This window comes from Phyllobates terribilis, unplaced genomic scaffold (genome assembly GCF_046119375.1).
Source record: "Phyllobates terribilis strain yellow unplaced genomic scaffold, ASM4611937v1 Scaffold_4__5_contigs__length_816908805, whole genome shotgun sequence".
NCBI lineage: Eukaryota > Metazoa > Chordata > Amphibia > Anura > Dendrobatidae > Phyllobates > Phyllobates terribilis.
The window spans coordinates 312,332,597-312,354,421 of NW_027362764.1; the positions used below are offsets into that span (position 1 = coordinate 312,332,597).

At 44.1% G+C, this 21,825-nt stretch overlaps 1 protein-coding gene across 4 annotated transcripts in view; it reads left to right on the plus strand.

Moving 5' to 3' along the window:
- Positions 1–21,825, plus strand: part of MTRR (5-methyltetrahydrofolate-homocysteine methyltransferase reductase) — a 432,636-nt gene that overhangs the window by 123,787 nt on the left and 287,024 nt on the right. For all 4 annotated transcript variants that reach the window (XM_073678384.1, XM_073678385.1, XM_073678386.1 and 1 more), the window contains one exon: positions 3,922–4,273. In XM_073678384.1, coding sequence (XP_073534485.1) covers positions 3,922–4,273 — 352 coding nt within the window. The remainder of the gene's footprint in view (positions 1–3,921; positions 4,274–21,825) is intronic.

Genomic DNA, 21,825 nt, shown 5'->3' on the forward strand with positions numbered 1-21,825 from the left:
ATAACATTAGGTTGTCATATTGAAGATTTTCATTTTTTTCACGAAAATTTAGTTTTATCCACAAATTTGTAATTTTTATAATGGCTAATAGGAGAAAACGGACTCTATAAATATACTATTTCTCCCGAACGCGATGATGCCCTATATGTCATCAGAAATTACTGTTAGACCACACGTCAGGGCTGAGAAGGAAGGAGCGCTATTTTGGAGCATAGATTTTGGTAGAATACTTTGTGGGCTACCTTTGCAGAGCCCCAAAGGTGCCAGAACAGCAGAAAAACCCCAAAAGTGACCCCATTATAGAATTACACATCTACGTCTGCAGTGACTACTATGCATCATCCACACCAGGCTTTATTCTGGAGAATTGCTAATATGCCGGTTTAGTGCCCATACATTGTGTCGCCATAAAGTGTAGTGCCCCCATATAACCTATATATTGTAGCACCACCATACATTTCTGCTGGTGACACATACCATGTAAATTAAGTGCTCTTATGGCTACAATAATGCCATACATGTGGCCGCTTACTGTGGGTTAGGCACAGTGGGACACAGAAGGAGGGGGACATTTGGATTTGGGAGTTTAGAATTCACTGGATTTTATTTGAGGGGGGTGGGAGTTGTTGCTTTTCCAGAGTCTTTGTTTTACCAGTAATGTGGGACCCCTTGTAGTTCCAATGACAGATGACGGACCTGAGAGGGGGCTGGTTTTGTGTGGGTTAAATTAGGGGCTTTATTGGTAACATTTTGGGGTACATAATTTTTGATTGCTTCCAGAATAAGACTGGATAGACTGAACACTTATGTCGGGGTTTCTGTGTAAATTCCACAAAAATGTGATTCAAACAAAACTCAGAACAGAACCACCCACCAAAATGAGGCAGATGGAGACACTTTGGAGTCTTTTTAGGCGAGCACAGAATTGTGGTTATCCACACTTGTGCGCTGAAAAAAAGCCTAAAATGATGGGCCGCCACTGGAACAGAGACCAGTCCAAAGGGACTCCCATCAGCCTTATAAGTGAGTGGCTCCATCTGGGTTTTTTGTCTGAATTGCGTTTTTTGGTGAATTTACATGGAAGCTGCAACATAAGTGCTCAGCGGAGAGCGCAAGATAAGTGTTAGCCGAGCCTTATTCTTATTTTTTGGAGGCAGATTAAACAAATAGACAACAGTACAAGAATAGTCCTTATTTTTATTTTTGCTTCCTTCAACATGCGTTATACGTGATTAGGCAGGTTTATTCTTCAGGTCCGTGTGAGTACAGCAATACCAGATTTATATGGGGTTTTGCTGCTATCACACAGTAAATAGGCTTTTTTATATATATATATATATATATATATATATATATATATATATATATATATATATATATATATATATATATATATATATATATATATATATATATATATATATGTATGTAAAAAGTTATTTTCGGCACCATATTCTGAGAGCTGTAACTTTTTTATTTTTTTTTATTAACAGAGCTGTATTGGAGCTTATTTTTTTTCCAGGATGAGTTGCAGATTTTTTTGATACCATTTTGGGGCACATAGTAATTTTTGATTGCTTTTTACTTAGATTTCTCAGACACAGAATGAACAACCAGCAATTCAGTTATCGTTTCAGTGATACCAGATTTTTTTTTTTTTTTTATGATTTGCTATTTTTTCACACTAAAACAGTATTTTACAAAAAATAATTGATTTTGCATTGTCACATTCTGAGAGCTGTAACTTTTTTATTTTTTTTTTGCCAAATGAGCCATATTGTGGCTTGTGTTTTTGTGGGACGGTTTGGTGTTTGTATTTATAATTTTGTTTTTCTTTCTACATACGACTTTTTGATCGCTTTTTAGTCAGTATGAGGAAAAAGCTTCATTTTGGCATGTTTTTTATTTTTGTTTTACAGCGTTCGCCAAACAGAATAAATAATGTGACAGTTTTATAGAGCCGGTCGTAACGGATTTTAGTGATGTGTGCACTTTTATCTGTTTTGTTTATACTTTTTTTTTTTTTTTTTACTTTTTCACCAAGTTCCACTGTGGGACATGTGTAATTTTCACTTTGATTGCTGATCTCATACACTGCAGTACTCCTGTACTGCAGCGCATGAGACCTGTCAGTGAGTCACTGACTCGGCTTGTGAGACCCAGCTTATTGCTGGATTTCACAGGCCACTGTACACTGGGATCATCACATGATCTAAGGGTACCATGGTAACCATAGGAACGCGCAATTCTCATTGCAGCGGACACCCGTGGGAGTCGCCGCTGCCGGGCGGCGCTATTCAACTATGCTCAGCGCTGTGAAAGCGCATCGCTGAGGCATAAGTACCCTTAATGACCACCCTGAAAATGCGTTACGGCTTAAGGGGTTAAATTTTCTCTTGTGCTTTGGGTGTGTTAGTGTTTAGTTTGCAAGCAGCAGAGAAAGAGACTCTGTGAAATACTGGTGTGTGAGAGGTTGAACACAGACCAGAGGAAGCAAAGTCATTGACACACCCACAAGTGTTACGGTGGTGCAGTCGCCCACTGCAACCGGCTAATACGGACTTTCCGGCTGCGAACCGGAGGATAAAGTTCTGCATTTATTTTGTGAGTTTGAAAATAGATGTTTAAGTTGAACTTTCTTGGGTTATTGCCTCATTGCAGCACGGACACGAAAGCCGCTGCCTTACAGTAGGTAATGTAGGTGTTAAAAAATAGTTTTTTTGGCATTTAACGTCCTTTTTTTCTTTTTTTACACCTTGACCGATCAGACTTTTATGGATGCGGCGATACCAAATATATATTTTTTCATTTATTGTTTAAATGGGAAAGGGGTGTAATTTAATTTAAACTTTTATAATTTTTTTTTTTTTTTAATTTCCTTAGGTGACTTGACTTTACAATCGGTTGATTGCTTATGCTATATCCTACTGTTACACATACGCCGCATAAGTTCAGATAGAGGCGAGACCGGTTATATGAATTTGTTGGAATCCTGGGGGAACCGTTACTCACTGCGACCATAGGCTGCAGCTTCTCTCAGGCACACAATAGATTCAGTTGCTGACCAGACACATCTGACGAGTCTTCATAAACGGTAGAACAGTAACATTTAATGAGGCACAGTCAGTGCAATGCAAATGTCTCTTTGAGCAACAGGCTCCAGTAATAACAGTACAGGCTCCTTTGCAGCACAGCTGTACACAGTCTATTATCCGGTAGCACAGTACCGCACAGTTTTAATGCATACACAAGCACAGGCTTTTCCTTCACAAGGACTTAATAGTACACATCATTCTTTATCCTGCATGGAGATGGAGGGGGTGAGGGTTTGATGAGGGAGATTATCCCTATGACAGGATTCCTTCCAGTCCTTATCTTCCTGGCTGACAATATCCCACACTGTTAGCTCAGGGAGTATAACTGACCTTTGTTTAACTTCCCTCCTGACCTGAATTCTGTTCCCTTGCCTTCTGTGATACACAGATCATAAGCCACCTTTCTCTTCGGCTCCAGACAGACAGTAAACAACTTCCCCACAATCCCCCTGGGGCTCTGCTAAAACACTCCCTGTCTCCCGTGACCAGTTGAGGGTTAAGAAACTTAGGCCACGCAGCTGTCACTACCCATTGTCTAACATCAAAAAGTTGTCTGAGATTCAGAACAACTTATCATAAGCTGGAAATGTGTTAAGTTAACATAATAAAAAAAATTACTTCTCTATTCAATTCCACATTTCCAGTTCTGCAGCAATGATGACACCTCTGTCATTCTCTTGATTGATGCAGCTAGTCACTCGTTTTAGCTGGGATGTTTGCATATATTAACATGTTGGTTCTTCCACATAAATATCGTTATCAATTGTTATTATGTATTATGCTCAATTTAAGCAAATAATTAAACATTTTTTTTTCTGTGTTTCAGTTTAGAATTAGTTGTAGATCCATGGATTAAAGATCTTTGGATTGCCTTAGAAAGAGAATTCTTAACTAGAACAGAAAATGAAACCGTGATTGAAGAACTCAAGGATCTAAACAACAAAAACCCAGATATTATGACAACACCAGGAAATTTGGACATAGACATAGAAACTATTTGTCTCCATAGCGAACTACCCTTATGTACATCTTTACAGAAAACTGTATCAGATACTTGCAAAGAAGAAGCTGAACATTCCCTTGTTCATTCAGTGCCTCCTCTGTGTCTTTGTAGCCTTAATATTCCTTCGTTTTCTCCACTTAAACTGGATGTACAGATTTGTGACTGTATAGCAAAGGTAAGTTTATATATATATATACATTCATACTCAAGCTGGCGACTATATACGTGTATGTATGTATGTGTGTGTATATATGTACATGTGTGTATATACTGTATATATATGTATGTATGTGTGCGTGTGTATACACACACACACACTGCTCAAAAAAATAAAGGGAACACTCAAATAACACATCCTAGATCTGAATGAATGAAATATTCTCATTGAATACTTTGTTCTGTACAAAGTTGAATGTGCTGACAACAAAATCACACAAAAATCATCAATGGAAATCAAATTTATTAACCAATGGAGGCCTGGATTTGGAGTCACCCCCAAATTTAAAGTGGAAAAACACACTACAGGCTGAACCAACTTTGATGTAATGTACTTAAAACAAGTCAAAATGAGGCTCAGTATTGTGTGTGGCCTCCACATGCCGGTATGACCTCCCTACAACGCCTGGGCATGCTCCTGATGAGGTTGCAGATGGTCTCCTGTGGGATCTCCTCCCAGACCTGGACTAAAGCATCCGCCAACTCCTGCACAGTCTGTGGAGCAACGTGATGTTGGTAGATGGAGCGAGACATGATGTCCCAGATGTACTCAATCGGATTCAGGTCTGGGGAACGTACGGGCCAGTCCATAGCTTCAATGCCTTCATCTTGCAGGAACTGCTGACACACTCCAGCCACATGATGTCTGGCATTGTCCTGCATTAGGAGGAACCCAGGGCCAACCGCACCAGCATATGGTCTCACAAGGGGTCTAAGGATCACCTCTCGGTACCTAATGGCAGTCAGGCTACCTCTGGCGAGCACATGGAGGGCTGTGCGGCCCTCCAAAGAAATGCCACCCCACACCATTACTGATCCACTGCCAAACCGGTCATGCTGAAGGATGTTGCAGGCAGCAGATCGCTCTCAATGGCGTCTCCAGACTCTGTCACGTCTGTCACATGTGCTCAGTGCGAACCTGCTTTCATCTGTGAAGAGCACAGAGTGCCAGTGGTGACTTTGCCAATCCTGGTGTTCTGTGGCAAATGAAAAGCGTCGTGCACGGTGTTGGGCTGTGAGCACAACCCCCATCTGTGGACGTCGGGCCCTCACACCACCCTCATGGAGTCAGTTTCTAACCGTTTGTGCAGACACATGCACATTTGTGGCCTGTTGGAGGTCATTTCGCAGGGCTCTGGCAGTGCTCCTCCTGTTCCTCCTTGCACAAAGGCGGAGGTAGCAGTCCTGCTGCTGGGTTGTTGCCCTCCTACGGCCCCCTCCACGTCTCCTGGTGTACTGGCCTGTCTCCTGGTAGTGCCTCCAGCCTCTGGACACTACGCTGACAGACACAGCGAACCTTCTTGCCACAGCTCGCATTGATGTGCCATCCTGGATAAGCTGCACTACTTGAGCAACTTCTGTGGGTTGTAGAGTCTGTCTCATGCTACCAACGAGTGTGAAAGCAACAACAACATTCAAAAGTGACCAAAACATCAGCCAGAAAGCATTGGTACTGAGATGTGGTCTGTGGTCCCCACCTGCTGAACCACTCCTTTATTGAGGGTGTCTTGATAATTGCCAATAATTTCCATCTATTATCTATTCCATTTGCACAACAGCATGTGAAATTGATTGTCAATCACTGTTGCTTCCTAAGTGGACAGTTTGATTTCACAAAAGTTTGATTTCCGGAGTTATATTCTGTTGTTTAAGTGTTCCCTTTATTTTTTTGAGCAGTGTATATATAAAATACGTCAGCACATCAATCCAGCCATTTTCTACTGAACATCTATATAAAATACGTCAGAGGAGCAATCCAGCCACTTTTGACAATATGAAACGTCAGCAGAGCTAAATATTTTAATTAAAGTTTACAACCTTATTCATAACGTAATTTCATAATAATGCCCCCCAAACGCCAGCAAGTTCTTTCTGAGGAGGAAAAAGGTTCATAGAAGTAGGGGTAAAAAACAGCACCTTAAATTGCAGCGTGAAAAAAATACTGTCAGAAGAAGGGCTGACCGTCATAATCTCACCCAAAAAAAGCATCAACAGATGCGCAAAGCTGACGCTCAAAGGCATAGGTCTGCCCCAAAGAGTATGACAGACGGTGAGCTTCAGCAGCATCGCAAAGCCAATGCTGACAGACAGAGTAGCCCATACTAAACAACCTGCCTGCTGGGGTAAGAACGTAAGATTTCGCAATACTGCTTTGTTTGCTGAAAACTTCAATGAAGATGACATTGAGGTATGCTATCTTGGCCCAATGAACAACAAATGCTCATTTTGTAATGCCAACCATTTCCAAAATGAAATTACAACAAACTGTTGTCATAATGGAACCATCAAGCTGGAAGAAGTACGAATGCATCCCTATATTACTAATTGCATTAAGAGAGCGGAACCAAACTCCAAGAATTTTATGGAAAACATAAGATCATACAATAGTGCAAACGCTTTTGCATCAATTGGCGCACAAATTGACCAATCAATCAACAGGCGATCAGGTCGTTTCTGTTACAGAATCCATGGGCAAATTTACCATTCAACATCTGCGTTGCATCCTAACCAAGGTGAATCACCAACATACGCCCAGTTATATATTCTGGATTCGGCTCAAGCCTTGAATGAAAGAATGCACAATCCAGCCAACAGTGGATGCAGTCGTAATGTTATGGAAAATCTACAAAGAATTCTCGAAGATATCAATCCTTTCTCCAGAGAATACAAAAATATGTTGCAATTTGAACAAGAAGAAATGCTAGAAGCAAATCTAGAAAACTGAATGCCAGTTAAATACAGCATGACTTTAGTGAGAGAAAAAGTAAATACTATGCCCCCCGGCAGAATTAATGCTCCAACTGCCAAAGGTGAAATTGCTGCCATTTTCCACAGCACAGATGGTGCACCCCCAGAAAACTGTGACATTACCATTTATCCAAAAAGTGGAATTTTACAAAATATATCAATCCTGAGTAGACTCTGTGACCCAATGTGCTACCCTTTGCTTTTCCCTTATGGGGACTCTGGGTGGACTACAGAACTAAAAAAAAAAACAGTTGGTCAAGGAAATATGACTCAACTTCAATGGTATTCATACCACTTTGCTATTCGTGATGGTACTTTTAATCAGTTCCTTAATGCAGGAAAGCTGACACACCAATTTATGGTTGATGCCTATTGCAAAAATTTGAATTGGGTGTGCAATAATCAAAGTACTGTAAGAGCTGAAGAATATGACTTCCTTCACCAATTCGTGACCAACCACCATTTCATGGACATAGATATCCTACCTGGAAAAATAGTCATATTGCCTTCAACTTTCCAAGGAACTCCAAGAAATATGTCAAAAAACTACCAAGATGCCATGGCAATGGTCAGGAAATATGGCAAACCAGGCCTATTTGTAACAGTAATGTGCAATCCATAATGGAGGGAAATCAGGGAAAACTTACTTCCCTGTCAGCAACCATGTGACAGGCCCGATTTAGTAGCACGAGTAGTTAACATGAAACTAAAATTGCTACTTGGAGACTTAACCACATACTACAGATTTGGACATGTTAATGGTATGGTATATGTAATTGAGTTTCAAAAAACAGGGCTCCCTCATGGACACATATTGGTATTTATGGCCCCGGTATACAAAGCCTGGGATAAAGAAAGAATTGACAAAATTGTTTGTGCAGAGCTCCCGCACAAAGAAACTCATCCAAAGCTTTATAAAACTGTAAAATATTGCATGATACACGGTCCATGTGGTCCACTTAATCCAAATGCACCATGTATGGACAATGGGAACTGTACCAAAGGCTTTCCCAAGGATTTCTGTTCCGAAACTAATGGCAATGTAAATGGATACCCTAAATACCAATGCCGAGATGATAACAACTTTGTTGAACTTGGTGGAAACAGGGTTGATAATAGATGGGTTGTACCTTACAATCCTTATCTTTCCTTAAAATATAATGCCCACATAAACGTTGAGATTTGCAGTTCTATACAAAGTGTAAAATATTCAAATACGTTTACAAAGGGCATGATTGTGCAAATATCCAGTTTGTTACTTCTGCCACTGCACAAGAAGCTACAGTTGTATGTGATGAAGTAAAAAATTACTTAGAAACTCAATATGTAAGTGCACCTGAAGCATGTTGGAGACTCAGTGAATATAAAATGCACCATCAAACTCATCATGTGGAAAGATTAAATGTCCACCTTGAGGACAAGCATACAATATGCTTTATACCAGGTAAAGAAGCTGAAGCTGTGCAGCAGAAAAAACACTAAGTCTAAACTTCTTGCTTGGTTTAAACTGAATCGGGAAGATCCTAATGTCCAACAATATTTATACATTGAAATCCCCCGAACATTACACATGGGATGATAAAAATGTTAAATGGAAACCACGTAGCAAAGGTCATAAAACCACAATTGGTAGAATGTTTAACATTAGTCCATTAGACAAAGAAAAATACTTTCTCCGAATTCTCCTTCTCAATGTTAGAGGCGCAACATCTTTTGAGGATCTCAGAACAACTGAAGGAAACCATTTTGCTACTTTCCAAGACACATGTATTGCAAGAGGGTTAACTGATGATTACTCTGAATGGAATACTAGCCTAACAGAAGCTGCCACTTCTCAAATGCCAATACAACTTAGACAATTGTTTGCATTTATTTGCATCATGTGTGAGCCGTCTAATCCTGCAGCATTGTTTCAAAGGCACAATAAAAATCTCATGGAAGACTATACCAGACATTTCCCTCATGTAGAAAAGGCCCTCTATATGACATTACATGAAATTGAGTCTGTGTTCCGGACACATGGAAAGTCATGACAAGATTTTGGCCTACAATTTCCTGTTGGCAATTACGATGATCCAATCAATTCTGGCAAATATTACTACCCTGTTGCGGAAAAGGCTTTGTTGGAGGAGAAATTCCAAATGTTAAACCCATGACAACGAAAGGCTTTCGAAAAAATCAGAGAAGGTTTTGAGAATCCAAACTTGGAAAAATGCCTATTTTTTATTGACTGACCTGGTGGAAGTGGTAAAACATTCCTGTATAATACAATCATGCATTACGTTCGGAGAAAAAATGAATTAGTCTTGCCATGTACATTTACAGGTATTGCTGCTACTTTGCTGGAGGGAAGCCGAACTTCCCATAATCTGTTCAAACTGCCTATACCAATTAATGAAACGTCAACGTGCAATATTCATCATGGCAGCAATACTGCCAATGAGTTGAAAAGTGCCAAACTCATAATCTGGACGAAGCTTCTATGGCTCCAGCTCATGCTGTAAATGCAGTTGACACATTCTACAAAGAACTCATGGCTGAAGATCCAAAAGTTCCCTCCAAAAAGCCGTTCGGAGGTGCGGTGTCTCTTTTTGGTGGAGATTTTCAACAAATCCTTCCTGTTGTACCACATGGCTGCAGAACCAAAATAATTTCAGTATGCATGAACAGCAGCTATTGTTGGAGGAATATTGAAGTCATCAAATTGGACCAAAACATGCTTACCAATGAGGACAATGTCCCCGAAGAACATCAACGCTTTTCCCATTGGCTTTTAAACCTTGGAGATGGAAAACTTCAAGAACCAGGACTAGAGGAAGGTATCTTTGAAATTCCTTCTGTCTGCATTGAAAATGGATGTCTTGTTGATGCTGTCTTTCCTCAAGTCATACAACCAGAAGATGAAAGCATTGCAAACCTTGCAATCCTAACTCCAAAAAACCAACATTCACATGAACTGAATGAAGATGTTCTTAGACGAATTCAGCCTGAATTGAAATGCTACACCAGTATTGATTCCATTCAGCAAGATACTGCAAATGCTGAGGAAGAAAGAAACCATCCAATGGAGTTCTTAAACAGCTTACCGCCTGGTGGTATGCCTCATAGATTAAATTTGAAAGTTGGAGCAGGAGTCATGCTATTAAGAAACCTTAACTCAGAAATCCTCACCAGATCATTTAAAGGTGCAAGGGTATTCATTCCCACAGTTATTCTGGCACCAAGTGATCTTGATCTTCCTTTTACTTTAAAATGAAAACAAGTTCCCTTAAAACTTGCTTATGCTATGACCATCAACAAAAGTCAAGGGCAAACACTGGATTCAGTTGGCATATATTTGCCATCTCCAGCCTTCAGCCATGGCCAACTTTATGTGGCCTTTTCAAGGACAAAATCCTTCCAACAAGTCAAAGTTTTCGCTACTGATCAACAAGGCAACTTAAATAAAGACCATAGAGTTTACACCAAAAATGTTGTTTACACAGAAGTTTTTGCACAATTTTTTTTTTCAGCTAATAGTTTAATAAAATTTAAAATATAACAGTGAATGTTTCTTTCTGTTCAAAGCCAAAATGGGTGGTGCCTGTGCAGTGTGGTGCCTGAGTTAGAGCGTGTGCATACTGCACTATGATACCATTTTAGTGAAGACACTGTGCAAATTCCCAGACACAGTGCCTTCAAGAAAATGGCGCCAGATATTGTGAGATGCGCACACGTTGACTCAGGCGCTATTTTACGCAGGATGAGAGCACCACATAACAGGATGGGAGCACCACATTACAGGATGGGGACGCATGGATGGGAGCAGCACATGACAGGATGGGGTCAGCACATACCACAATGGGGGCGCAAAATGGGAGCAGCACAGGACAGCATTGGGGTGCAGGATGGGAGCATCACATGACAGGATGGGGACGCAGGATGGGAGCACCACATGACAGGATGGGGGCGCAGGATGGGGTCAGCACATACCAGGATGGGGGAGCAGGATGGGAGCACCACATGACAGGATGGGGGCGCAGGATGGGAGCACCACATGACAGAATGGGGGCACAGGATGGGAGCAGCACATGACTAAATTAGGGCGCAGGAAGAGAGTAGCACATGATAAGATGGAGGCGCGCAAAACAGGATTAGGGCGCAGGATGGGAGCAGCACATGACAGGATGGGGGCGCAAGATGGCTGCAGCATATGACAAGATTAGGGCGTAGGGTGGAAGCAGCACATGACAGGATGGAGATCATATATCAATTTAAACGCTCGCCACCCAGGCGTAGAACGGGTTCATAGCTAGTGTATGTATGTGTATGTATGTGTATGTGTGAATATATATATATATATATATATATATATATATATATATATATATATATATATAGTACAGACCAAAAGTTTGGACACACCTTCTCATTTAAAGATTTTTCTGTATTTTCATGACTTTGAAAATTGTACATTCACACTGAAGGCATCAAATCTATGAATTAACACATGTGGAATTATATGCTTAACAAAAAGTGTGAAACAACTGAAAATATGTCTTATATTCTAGGTTCTTCAAAGTAGCCACCTTTTGCTTTGATGACTGCTTTGCACACTCTTCGCATTCTCTTGATGAGCTTCAAGAGGTAGTCATTGGAAATGGTCTTCCAACAATCTTGAAGGAGTTCCCAGAGATGCTTAGCCCTTTTGCCTTCACTCTGCAGTCCAGCTCACCCCAAACCATCTCGATTGGGTTCAGGTCTGGTGACTGTGGAGGCCAGGTCATCTGGCGTAGCACCCCATCACTCTCCTTCTTGGTCAAATAGCCCTTACACAGCCTGGAGGTGTGTTTGGGGTCATTCTCCTGTTGAAAAATAAATGATGGTCCAACTGAACGCAAACCGGATGGAATAGCATGCCACTGCAAGATGCTGTGGTAGCCATGCTGGTTCAGTATGCCTTTTGAATAAATTTTGAATAAATCCCCAACAGTGTCACCAGCAAAGCACCCCACACCATCACACCTCCTCCTCCATGCTTCACGGTGGGAACCAGGCATGTAGAGTCCATCCGTTCACCTTTTCTGCGTCGCACAAAGACACGGTGGTTGGAACCAAACATCTCAAATTTGGACTCATCAGACCAAAGCACAGATTTCCACTGGTCTAATGTCCATTCCTTGTGTTCTTTAGCCCAAACAAGTCTCTTCTGCTTGTTGCCTGTCCTTAGCAGTGGCTTCCTAGCAGCTATTTTACCATGAAGGCCTGCTGCACAAAGTCTCCTCTTAACAGTTGTTGAAGAGATGTGTCTGCTGCTAGAACTCTGTGTGGCATTGACCTGGTCTCTAATCTGAGCTGCTGTTAACCTGCAATTTCTGAGGCTGGTGACTCGGATAAACTTATCCTCAGCAGCAGAGGTGACTCTTGGTCTTCCTTTCCTGGGGCAGTCCTCATGTGAGCCAGTTTCTTTGTAGCGCTTGATGGTTTTTGCAACTGCACTTGGGGACACATACAAAGTTTGCCCAATTTTTCAGACTGACTGACCTTCATTTCTTAAAGTAATGATGGCCACTCATTTTTCTTTACTTAGCTGCTTTTTTCTTGCCATAATACAAATTCTAACAGTCTATTCAGTAGGACTATCAGCTGTGTATCCACCAGACTTCTGCACAACACAACTGATGGTCCCAACCCCATTTATAAGGCAAGAAATCCCACTTATTAAACCTGACAGGGCACACCTGTGAAGTGAAAACCATTTCTGGTGTTTACCTCTTGAAGCTCATCAAGAGAATGCCAAGAGTGTGCAAAGCAGTCATCAAAGCAAAAGGTGGCTACTTTGAAGAACCTAGAATATAAGACATATTTTCAGTTGTTTCACACTTTTTTGTTAAGTATATAATTCCACATGTGTTAATTCATAGTTTTGATGCCTTCAGTGTGAATGTACAATTTTCAAAGTCATGAAAATACAGAAAAATCTTTAAATGAGAAGGTGTGTCCAAACTTTTTGGTCTGTACTGTATGTATATATATATATATATGTATGTATATATATATATATATATATATATATATATATATATATATATATATATGTATATGTGTGTGTGCGTCTCAGTAAATTAAATATCATCCATAAGTTAATTTATTTCAAGTCTTCAATACAAAAGGTGAAACTCATATTATATAAATGAGAAGGTGTATCCAAACTTTTTGGTCTGTACTGTATGTATATATATGTATGTATATATGTATGTATATATATATATGTATATATGTATATGTGTGTGTGTGTGTGTGCGCGTCTCAGTAAATTAAATATCATCCATAAGTTAATTTATTTCAAGTCTTCAATACAAAAGGTGAAACTCATATTATATCGTCATTCCCCAACCCTTAGTCAATTAGCACACCCAATTCCCCAGGATACAGTTTTAGGAAAATATTTATATAATCATATATGCAGTTTACGTTAAAGTCCATTATTGCCAATAATGGCACTATAGGGGGCCACACCATGACCAATATCATTACCCCATTAGAGAGAATGAATAATATTTGTATAGAGCAAAACACTGTGCGAAGTCCAATATTACCAATACTGCCACTATAAACCTACCAATAGAAGACAATTTTTTTCGCTATATAGTGCAGGATACCAATCCTATGAAGAAGTGCTTACCGTACAGTTATTTATAGGGTTTCCTAATTGAAATTCTTTCTGATTTGGAGGTGTTCACATTTCTTATTTCTTCCATGTGGCCTATCAGTCAAGTTGAGCAAGGCAGGGAGAAGCTGGCTAGCTGTTCGGGTCTCTCCTTATAGTCCAGGGTCAGCTTTTTATTCTGTTTTTTTCTGAAAGTGTTTCAGAGCGAGATATACCTGGCTGCAGTCACCACTGTGATTCATGCTTCCGGTTGTTTGGTCATCATGAACTTAATGACAGATTGCCTTAGAAAGTAGAGTATGAAGACTTCCCTTATCAAGTTTGATACATATAGTGATTAGTGTTGAGCGATACCTTCCGATATCGGGAAATATCGGATCGGATTGGATCGGACCGATACCGAAAAAGTATCGGATATCGCCGATTCCGATACCGGAAACCAATGCAAGTCAATGGGACATAAATATCGGAATTAAAATAAACCCTTTCTTTCCTTGTAGGTTATTTCTACATGAAGGAAAACAACTAAGAATAATGTAGAATGTATTGGGGGAGGTGGGGGAGACAATAAAGGCATAGAGGTTTAGCCCAGTCAAATGGAATAGCAGGAATTAATATTTTTTTATTATGTTCTGAGTTACGGAAATATTAACTATGTTAAGTATTTTTATATTTTGTCAGATATTTATGTTTCACTACTTCCATGCTCTTCACCTTCTTTTTTACTTCTCCCACACTTTCTCCTTCATCATCCTCAGCATCTTTTTCATCCACTTCTTCTTCACCTTCTTCTTCTTCACCTTCTTCGTATTATTCTTTTTTTTACATTCTTCATATTCTACTTCTTCATCTTCTTCATATTCTTCTTCTTCATCATATTCTTATTTGTGACAGGCATTCCTGTAGTTGTTATCTATAAAAGGTTGGACATTACACCTTTCGTTCTGCCCGTCACAAAAGATTTACAACAGGATTTGTCCGCGTTCAGTTTGGCCTGCAGCAGCAGGTCTTTTCCAGGGGCACCACGAGGAGGAACGGACTCACCCCCATACACTGCTTAGTCATCTTCTGCTTATAATTTAGATATTATCTTTTGCTCTGATTTTTAGTCTTATGCTTAATGTTCTTCCGCTTTTTGTTCTGCAGCTTCTTGTATTTCTGCTTCTTGGTTTTCTGTCTCTTGTTTTTCTGTATCTTGGTGCTTGTCTTCTCTTCTTTGTCTTCTTGGTCAACTTCTTCAGGGTCATCTTCTTGGTCTTCTTCGGGGTGGTCTTCAGGGTCGTCGTCTTCGGGGGTCCTCGTCTTCGGGGTCCTCGTCTTCTTCGGGTTGGTCTTCTGGGTCCTCGTCTTCGGGGTCCTCGTCTTCTTCGGGGTGGTCTTCAGGGTCCTCGTCTTCTTCGGGGTGGTCTTCAGGGTCCTCGTCTTCTTCGGGGTGGTCTTCAGGGTCCTCGTCTTCAGGGTCATTGTCTTCGGGGTCCTCGTCTTCTTAGGGTTGGTCTTCAGGGTCCTCGTCTTCAGGGTCCTCGTCAGGGAGATCCAGAGTGATTACCAAGAACCATTTCAAAAAGCTTGAACTTGGAAATGTAGCAGAAGGTACAAGAAAGCTGAGGAACTACCGAGGACCAGCTGACGGTACTGGAACCCGGATGGATAGCAGAAGGTACAAGAGCCAATGGAACTACCGAGGACCAGCTGATGTTACTGGAACTCGGTTACTAAGCAGGAGGTACCTGTGCCAGAAAGCACTACCAAGGACCAGCAGACGTTGGTGGAACTTGGATACCGAGAAGGAGGCACCTAATCCAAAGGCACTGCCGAGAACCAGCTGACGGTACTGGAACCCGGATGGGTAGCAGAAGGTACAAGAGCCAATGGAACTACCGAGGACCAGCTGATGTTACTGGAACCCGGATGGGTAGCAGAAGGTACAAGAGCCAATGGAACTACCGAGGACCAGCTGATGTTACTGGAACTCGGTTACTAAGCAGGAGGTACCTGTGCCAGAAAGCACTACCAAGGACCAGCAGACGTTGGTGGAACTTGGATACCGAGAAGGAGGCACCTAATCCAAAGGCACTGCCGAGAACCAGCTGACGGTACTGGAACCCGGATGGGTAGCAGAAGGTACCCATGTAAAAAAAAAGTTCAAGGCCGCGAGCCGGCCGCAGTTACCAAAACCCACAGTCCTACAGAGGGTGCTTGTCCTATTGGCACTATGGAACCAGCCTTCATTGCCAGATCCCGCAGCCCACATAGGAGTCACCTAAACTGCAGGCACCATAGAGTCGGCTAACCCGACCGCAACACGACAGGACAACGCATTGGAGGCAAAGTGACGTTGACACTACCCGGAAACAGCTGGCGTGCTGGAACCAGGCTGGGCAGGAGGGAGTACCCGTGCCAAAGACACTGCCGAGAACCAGCTGACGGTACTGGAACCCGGATGGGTAGCAGAAGATACAAGAGCAAATGGAACTACCGAGGACCAGCTGACGGTACTGGAACCCGGATGGGTAGCAGAAGGTACAAGAGCCAATGGAACTACCGAGGACCAGCTGATGTTACTGGAACTCGGTTACTAAGCAGGAGGTACCTGTGCCAGAAAGCACTACCAAGGACCAGCAGACGTTGGTGGAACTTGGATACCGAGAAGGAGGCACCTAATCCAAAGGCACTGCCGAGAACCAGCTGACGGTACTGGAACCCGGATGGGTAGCAGAAGGTACCCATGTAAAAAAAAAGTTCAAGGCCGCGAGCCGGCCGCAGTTACCAAAACCCACAGTCCTACAGAGGGTGCTTGTCCTATTGGCACTATGGAACCAGCCTTCATTGCCAGATCCCGCAGCCCACATAGGAGTCACCTAAACTGCAGGCACCATAGAGTCGGCTAACCCGACCGCAACACGACAGGACAACGCATTGGAGGCAAAGTGACGTTGACACTACCCGGAAACAGCTGGCGTGCTGGAACCAGGCTGGGCAGGAGGGAGTACCCGTGCCAAAGACACTGCCGAGAACCAGCTGACGGTACTGGAACCCGGATGGGTAGCAGAAGATACAAGAGCCAATGGAACTACCGAGGACCAGCTGACGGTACTGGAACCCGGATGGGTAGCAGAAGGTACAAGAGCCAATGGAACTACCGAGGACCAGCTGATGTTACTGGAACTCGGTTACTAAGCAGGAGGTACCTGTGCCAGAAAGCACTACCAAGGACCAGCAGACGTTGGTGGAACTTGGATACCGAGAAGGAGGCACCTAATCCAAAGGCACTGCCGAGAACCAGCTGACGGTACTGGAACCCGGATGGGTAGCAGAAGGTACCCATGTAAAAAAAAAGTTCAAGGCCGCGAGCCGGCCGCAGTTACCAAAACCCACAGTCCTACAGAGGGTGCTTGTCCTATTGGCACTATGGAACCAGCCTTCATTGCCAGATCCCGCAGCCCACATAGGAGTCACCTAAACTGCAGGCACCATAGAGTCGGCTAACCCGACCGCAACACGACAGGACAACGCATTGGAGGCAAAGTGACGTTGACACTACCCGGAAACAGCTGGCGTGCTGGAACCAGGCTGGGCAGGAGGGAGTACCCGTGCCAAAGACACTGCCGAGAACCAGCTGACGGTACTGGAACCCGGATGGGTAGCAGAAGATACAAGAGCAAATGGAACTACCGAGGACCAGCTGACGGTACTGGAACCCGGATGGGTAGCAGAAGGTACAAGAGCCAATGGAACTACCGAGGACCAGCTGATGTTACTGGAACTCGGTTACTAAGCAGGAGGTACCTGTGCCAGAAAGCACTACCAAGGACCAGCAGACGTTGGTGGAACTTGGATACCGAGAAGGAGGCACCTAATCCAAAGGCACTGCCGAGAACCAGCTGACGGTACTGGAACCCGGATGGGTAGCAGAAGATACAAGAGCAAATGGAACTACCGAGGACCAGCTGACGGTACTGGAACCCGGATGGGTAGCAGAAGATACAAGAGCAAATGGAACTACCGAGGACCAGCTGACGGTACTGGAACCCGGATGGGTAGCAGAAGGTACAAGAGCCAATGGAACTACCGAGGACCAGCTGATGTTACTGGAACTCGGTTACTAAGCAGGAGGTACCTGTGCCAGAAAGCACTACCAAGGACCAGCAGACGTTGGTGGAACTTGGATACCGAGAAGGAGGCACCTAATCCAAAGGCACTGCCGAGAACCAGCTGACGGTACTGGAACCCGGATGGGTAGCAGAAGGTACCCATGTAAAAAAAAAGTTCAAGGCCGCGAGCCGGCCGCAGTTACCAAAACCCACAGTCCTACAGAGGGTGCTTGTCCTATTGGCACTATGGAACCAGCCTTCATTGCCAGATCCCGCAGCCCACATAGGAGTCACCTAAACTGCAGGCACCATAGAGTCGGCTAACCCGACCGCAACACGACAGGACAACGCATTGGAGGCAAAGTGACGTTGACACTACCCGGAAACAGCTGGCGTGCTGGAACCAGGCTGGGCAGGAGGGAGTACCCGTGCCAAAGACACTGCCGAGAACCAGCTGACGGTACTGGAACCCGGATGGGTAGCAGAAGGTACAAGAGCCAATGGAACTGCCGAGAACCAGCTGGCGGTGCTGGAGCCCAGGGTAAATACTAAAAACAGAAGAGCCAGAGGTGTATTTGGAGGAGGTTTTAAATCCGTACTACAGTGGATGTGGACAAAGCAGGAGAATTTGCCGGACACACAGCTGGGGATCAGCTGACGTTACTGAATCCCAATAACACTGGAGCAAGCGTTGACTGTGCAGACGGCACTTCTGAGCAGCAACTAGCGGTATTGGAGCCCAGGGTAAATACTAAAAACGGAGGAGCCAGAGGTGTAATTGGAGCAAGTTTTAAATAAGTAGCACAGTGAATATGGACAGAGCAGGAGAAATTGCCGTGAACACAGCAGGGGAACAGCTGACGTTACCGAACCCCAATAACACGGCAGCAAGTGTTGACTGTGCAGACGGCACTTCCGAGCGCCAACTGGCGGTGCTGGAGCCCAGGGATAAGAATGAAAACAGAGGAGCCAGAGGTGTAATTGGAGCAACTTTAAAATCTGTAGTAGTGAGAATGTGGACAGAGCAGGAGAAATTGCCGTCCGCACAGCAGGGGAACAGCTGACGTTACTGAACCCCAATAACATGGTAGCAAGTGTTGACTGTGCAGACAGCACTTCCGAGCGCCAACTGGCGGTGCTGGAGCCCAGGGATAAGAATGAAAACAGAGGAGCCAGAGGTGTAATTCGAGCAACTTTAAAATCTGTAGTAGTGAGAATGTGGACAGAGCAGGAGAAATTGCCGTCCGCACAGCAGGGGAACAGCTGACGTTACTGAACCCCAATAACACGGCAGCAAGTGTTGACTGTGCAGACAGCACTTCCGAGCGCCAACTGGCGGTGTTGGAGCCCAGGGTAAATACTAAAAACGGAGGAGCCAGAGGTGTAATTGGAGCAAGTTTTAAATAAGTAGCACAGTGAATATGGACAGAGCAGGAGAAATTGCCGTGAACACAGCAGGGGAACAGCTGACGTTACTGAACCCCAATAACATGGTAGCAAGTGTTGACTGTGCAGACGGCACTTCCGAGCGCCAACTGGCGGTGCTGGAGCCCAGGGATAAGAATGAAAACAGAGGAGCCAGAGGTGTAATTCGAGCAACTTTAAAATGTGTAGTACAGTGGATGTGGACAAAGCAGGAGAAATTGCCGTCCGCACAGCAGGAGAACAGCTGACGTTACTGAACCCCAATAACACGGCAGCAAGTGTTGACTGTGCAGACGGCACTTCCGAGCGCCAACTGGCGGTGCTGGAGCCCAGGGATAAGAATGAAAACAGAGGAGCCAGAGGTGTAATTCGAGCAACTTTAAAATGTGTAGTACAGTGGATTTGGACAAAGCAGGAGAAATTGCCGTCCGCACAGCAGGAGAACAGCTGACGTTACTGAACCCCAATAACACGGCAGCAAGTGTTGACTGTGCAGACGGCACTTCCGTGCGCCAACTGGCGGTGTTGGAGCTCAGGGATAATACTGAAAACAGAGGAGCCAGAGGTGTAATTGGAGCAACTTTAAAATCTGTAGTAGTGAGAATGTGGACAGAGCAGGAGAAATTGCCGTCCGCACAGCAGGGGAACAGCTGACGTTACTGAACCCCAATAACATGGTAGCAAGTGTTGACTGTGCAGACAGCACTTCCGAGCGCCAACTGGCGGTGCTGGAGCCCAGGGATAAGAATGAAAACAGAGGAGCCAGAGGAGTAATTGGAGCAACTTTAAAATGTGTAGTACAGTGGATGTGGACAAATCAGGAGAAATTGCCGTCCGCACAGCAGGAGAACAGCTGACGTTACTGAACCCCAATAACACGGCAGCAAGTGTTGACTGTGCAGACGGCACTTCCGAGCGCCAACTGGCGGTGCTGGAGCCCAGGGATAAGAATGAAAACAGAGGAGCCAGAGGTGTAATTGGAGCAACTTTAAAATCTGTAGTAGTGAGAATGTGGACAGAGCAGGAGAAATTGCCGTCCGCACAGCAGGGGAACAGCTGACGTTACTGAACCCCAATAACATGGTAGCAAGTGTTGACTGTGCAGACAGCACTTCCGAGCGCCAACTGGCGGTGCTGGAGCCCAGGGATAAGAATGAAAACAGAGGAGCCAGAGGTGTAATTGGAGCAACTTTAAAATCTGTAGTAGTGAGAATGTGGACAGAGCAGGAGAAATTGCCGTCCGCACAGCAGGGGAACAGCTGACGTTACTGAACCCCAATAACACGGCAGCAAGTGTTGACTGTGCAGACGGCACTTCCGAGCGCCAACTGGCGGTGCTGGAGCCCAGGGATAAGAATGAAAACAGAGGAGCCAGAGGTGTAATTCGAGCAACTTTAAAATGTGTAGTACAGTGGATTTGGACAAAGCAGGAGAAATTGCCGTCCGCACAGCAGGAGAACAGCTGACGTTACTGAACCCCAATAACATGGTAGCAAGTGTTGACTGTGCAGACAGCACTTCCGAGCGCCAACTGGCGGTGCTGGAGCCCAGGGATAAGAATGAAAACAGAGGAGCCAGAGGTGTAATTCGAGCAACTTTAAAATCTGTAGTAGTGAGAATGTGGACAGAGCAGGAGAAATTGCCGTCCGCACAGCAGGGGAACAGCTGACGTTACTGAACCCCAATAACACGGCAGCAAGTGTTGACTGTACAGACAGCACTTCCGAGCGCCAACTGGCGGTGTTGGAGCCCAGGGTAAATACTAAAAACGGAGGAGCCAGAGGTGTAATTGGAGCAAGTTTTAAATAAGTAGCACAGTGAATATGGACAGAGCAGGAGAAATTGCCGTGAACACAGCAGGGGAACAGCTGACGTTACTGAACCCCAATAACATGGTAGCAAGTGTTGACTGTGCAGACGGCACTTCCGAGCGCCAACTGGCGGTGCTGGAGCCCAGGGATAAGAATGAAAACAGAGGAGCCAGAGGTGTAATTCGAGCAACTTTAAAATGTGTAGTACAGTGGATGTGGACAAAGCAGGAGAAATTGCCGTCCGCACAGCAGGAGAACAGCTGACGTTACTGAACCCCAATAACACGGCAGCAAGTGTTGACTGTGCAGACGGCACTTCCGAGCGCCAACTGGCGGTGCTGGAGCCCAGGGATAAGAATGAAAACAGAGGAGCCAGAGGTGTAATTCGAGCAACTTTAAAATGTGTAGTACAGTGGATTTGGACAAAGCAGGAGAAATTGCCGTCCGCACAGCAGGAGAACAGCTGACGTTACTGAACCCCAATAACACGGCAGCAAGTGTTGACTGTGCAGACGGCACTTCCGTGCGCCAACTGGCGGTGTTGGAGCTCAGGGATAATACTGAAAACAGAGGAGCCAGAGGTGTAATTGGAGCAACTTTAAAATCTGTAGTAGTGAGAATGTGGACAGAGCAGGAGAAATTGCCGTCCGCACAGCAGGGGAACAGCTGACGTTACTGAACCCCAATAGCATGGTAGCAAGTGTTGACTGTGCAGACAGCACTTCCGAGCGCCAACTGGCGGTGCTGGAGCCCAGGGATAAGAATGAAAACAGAGGAGCCAGAG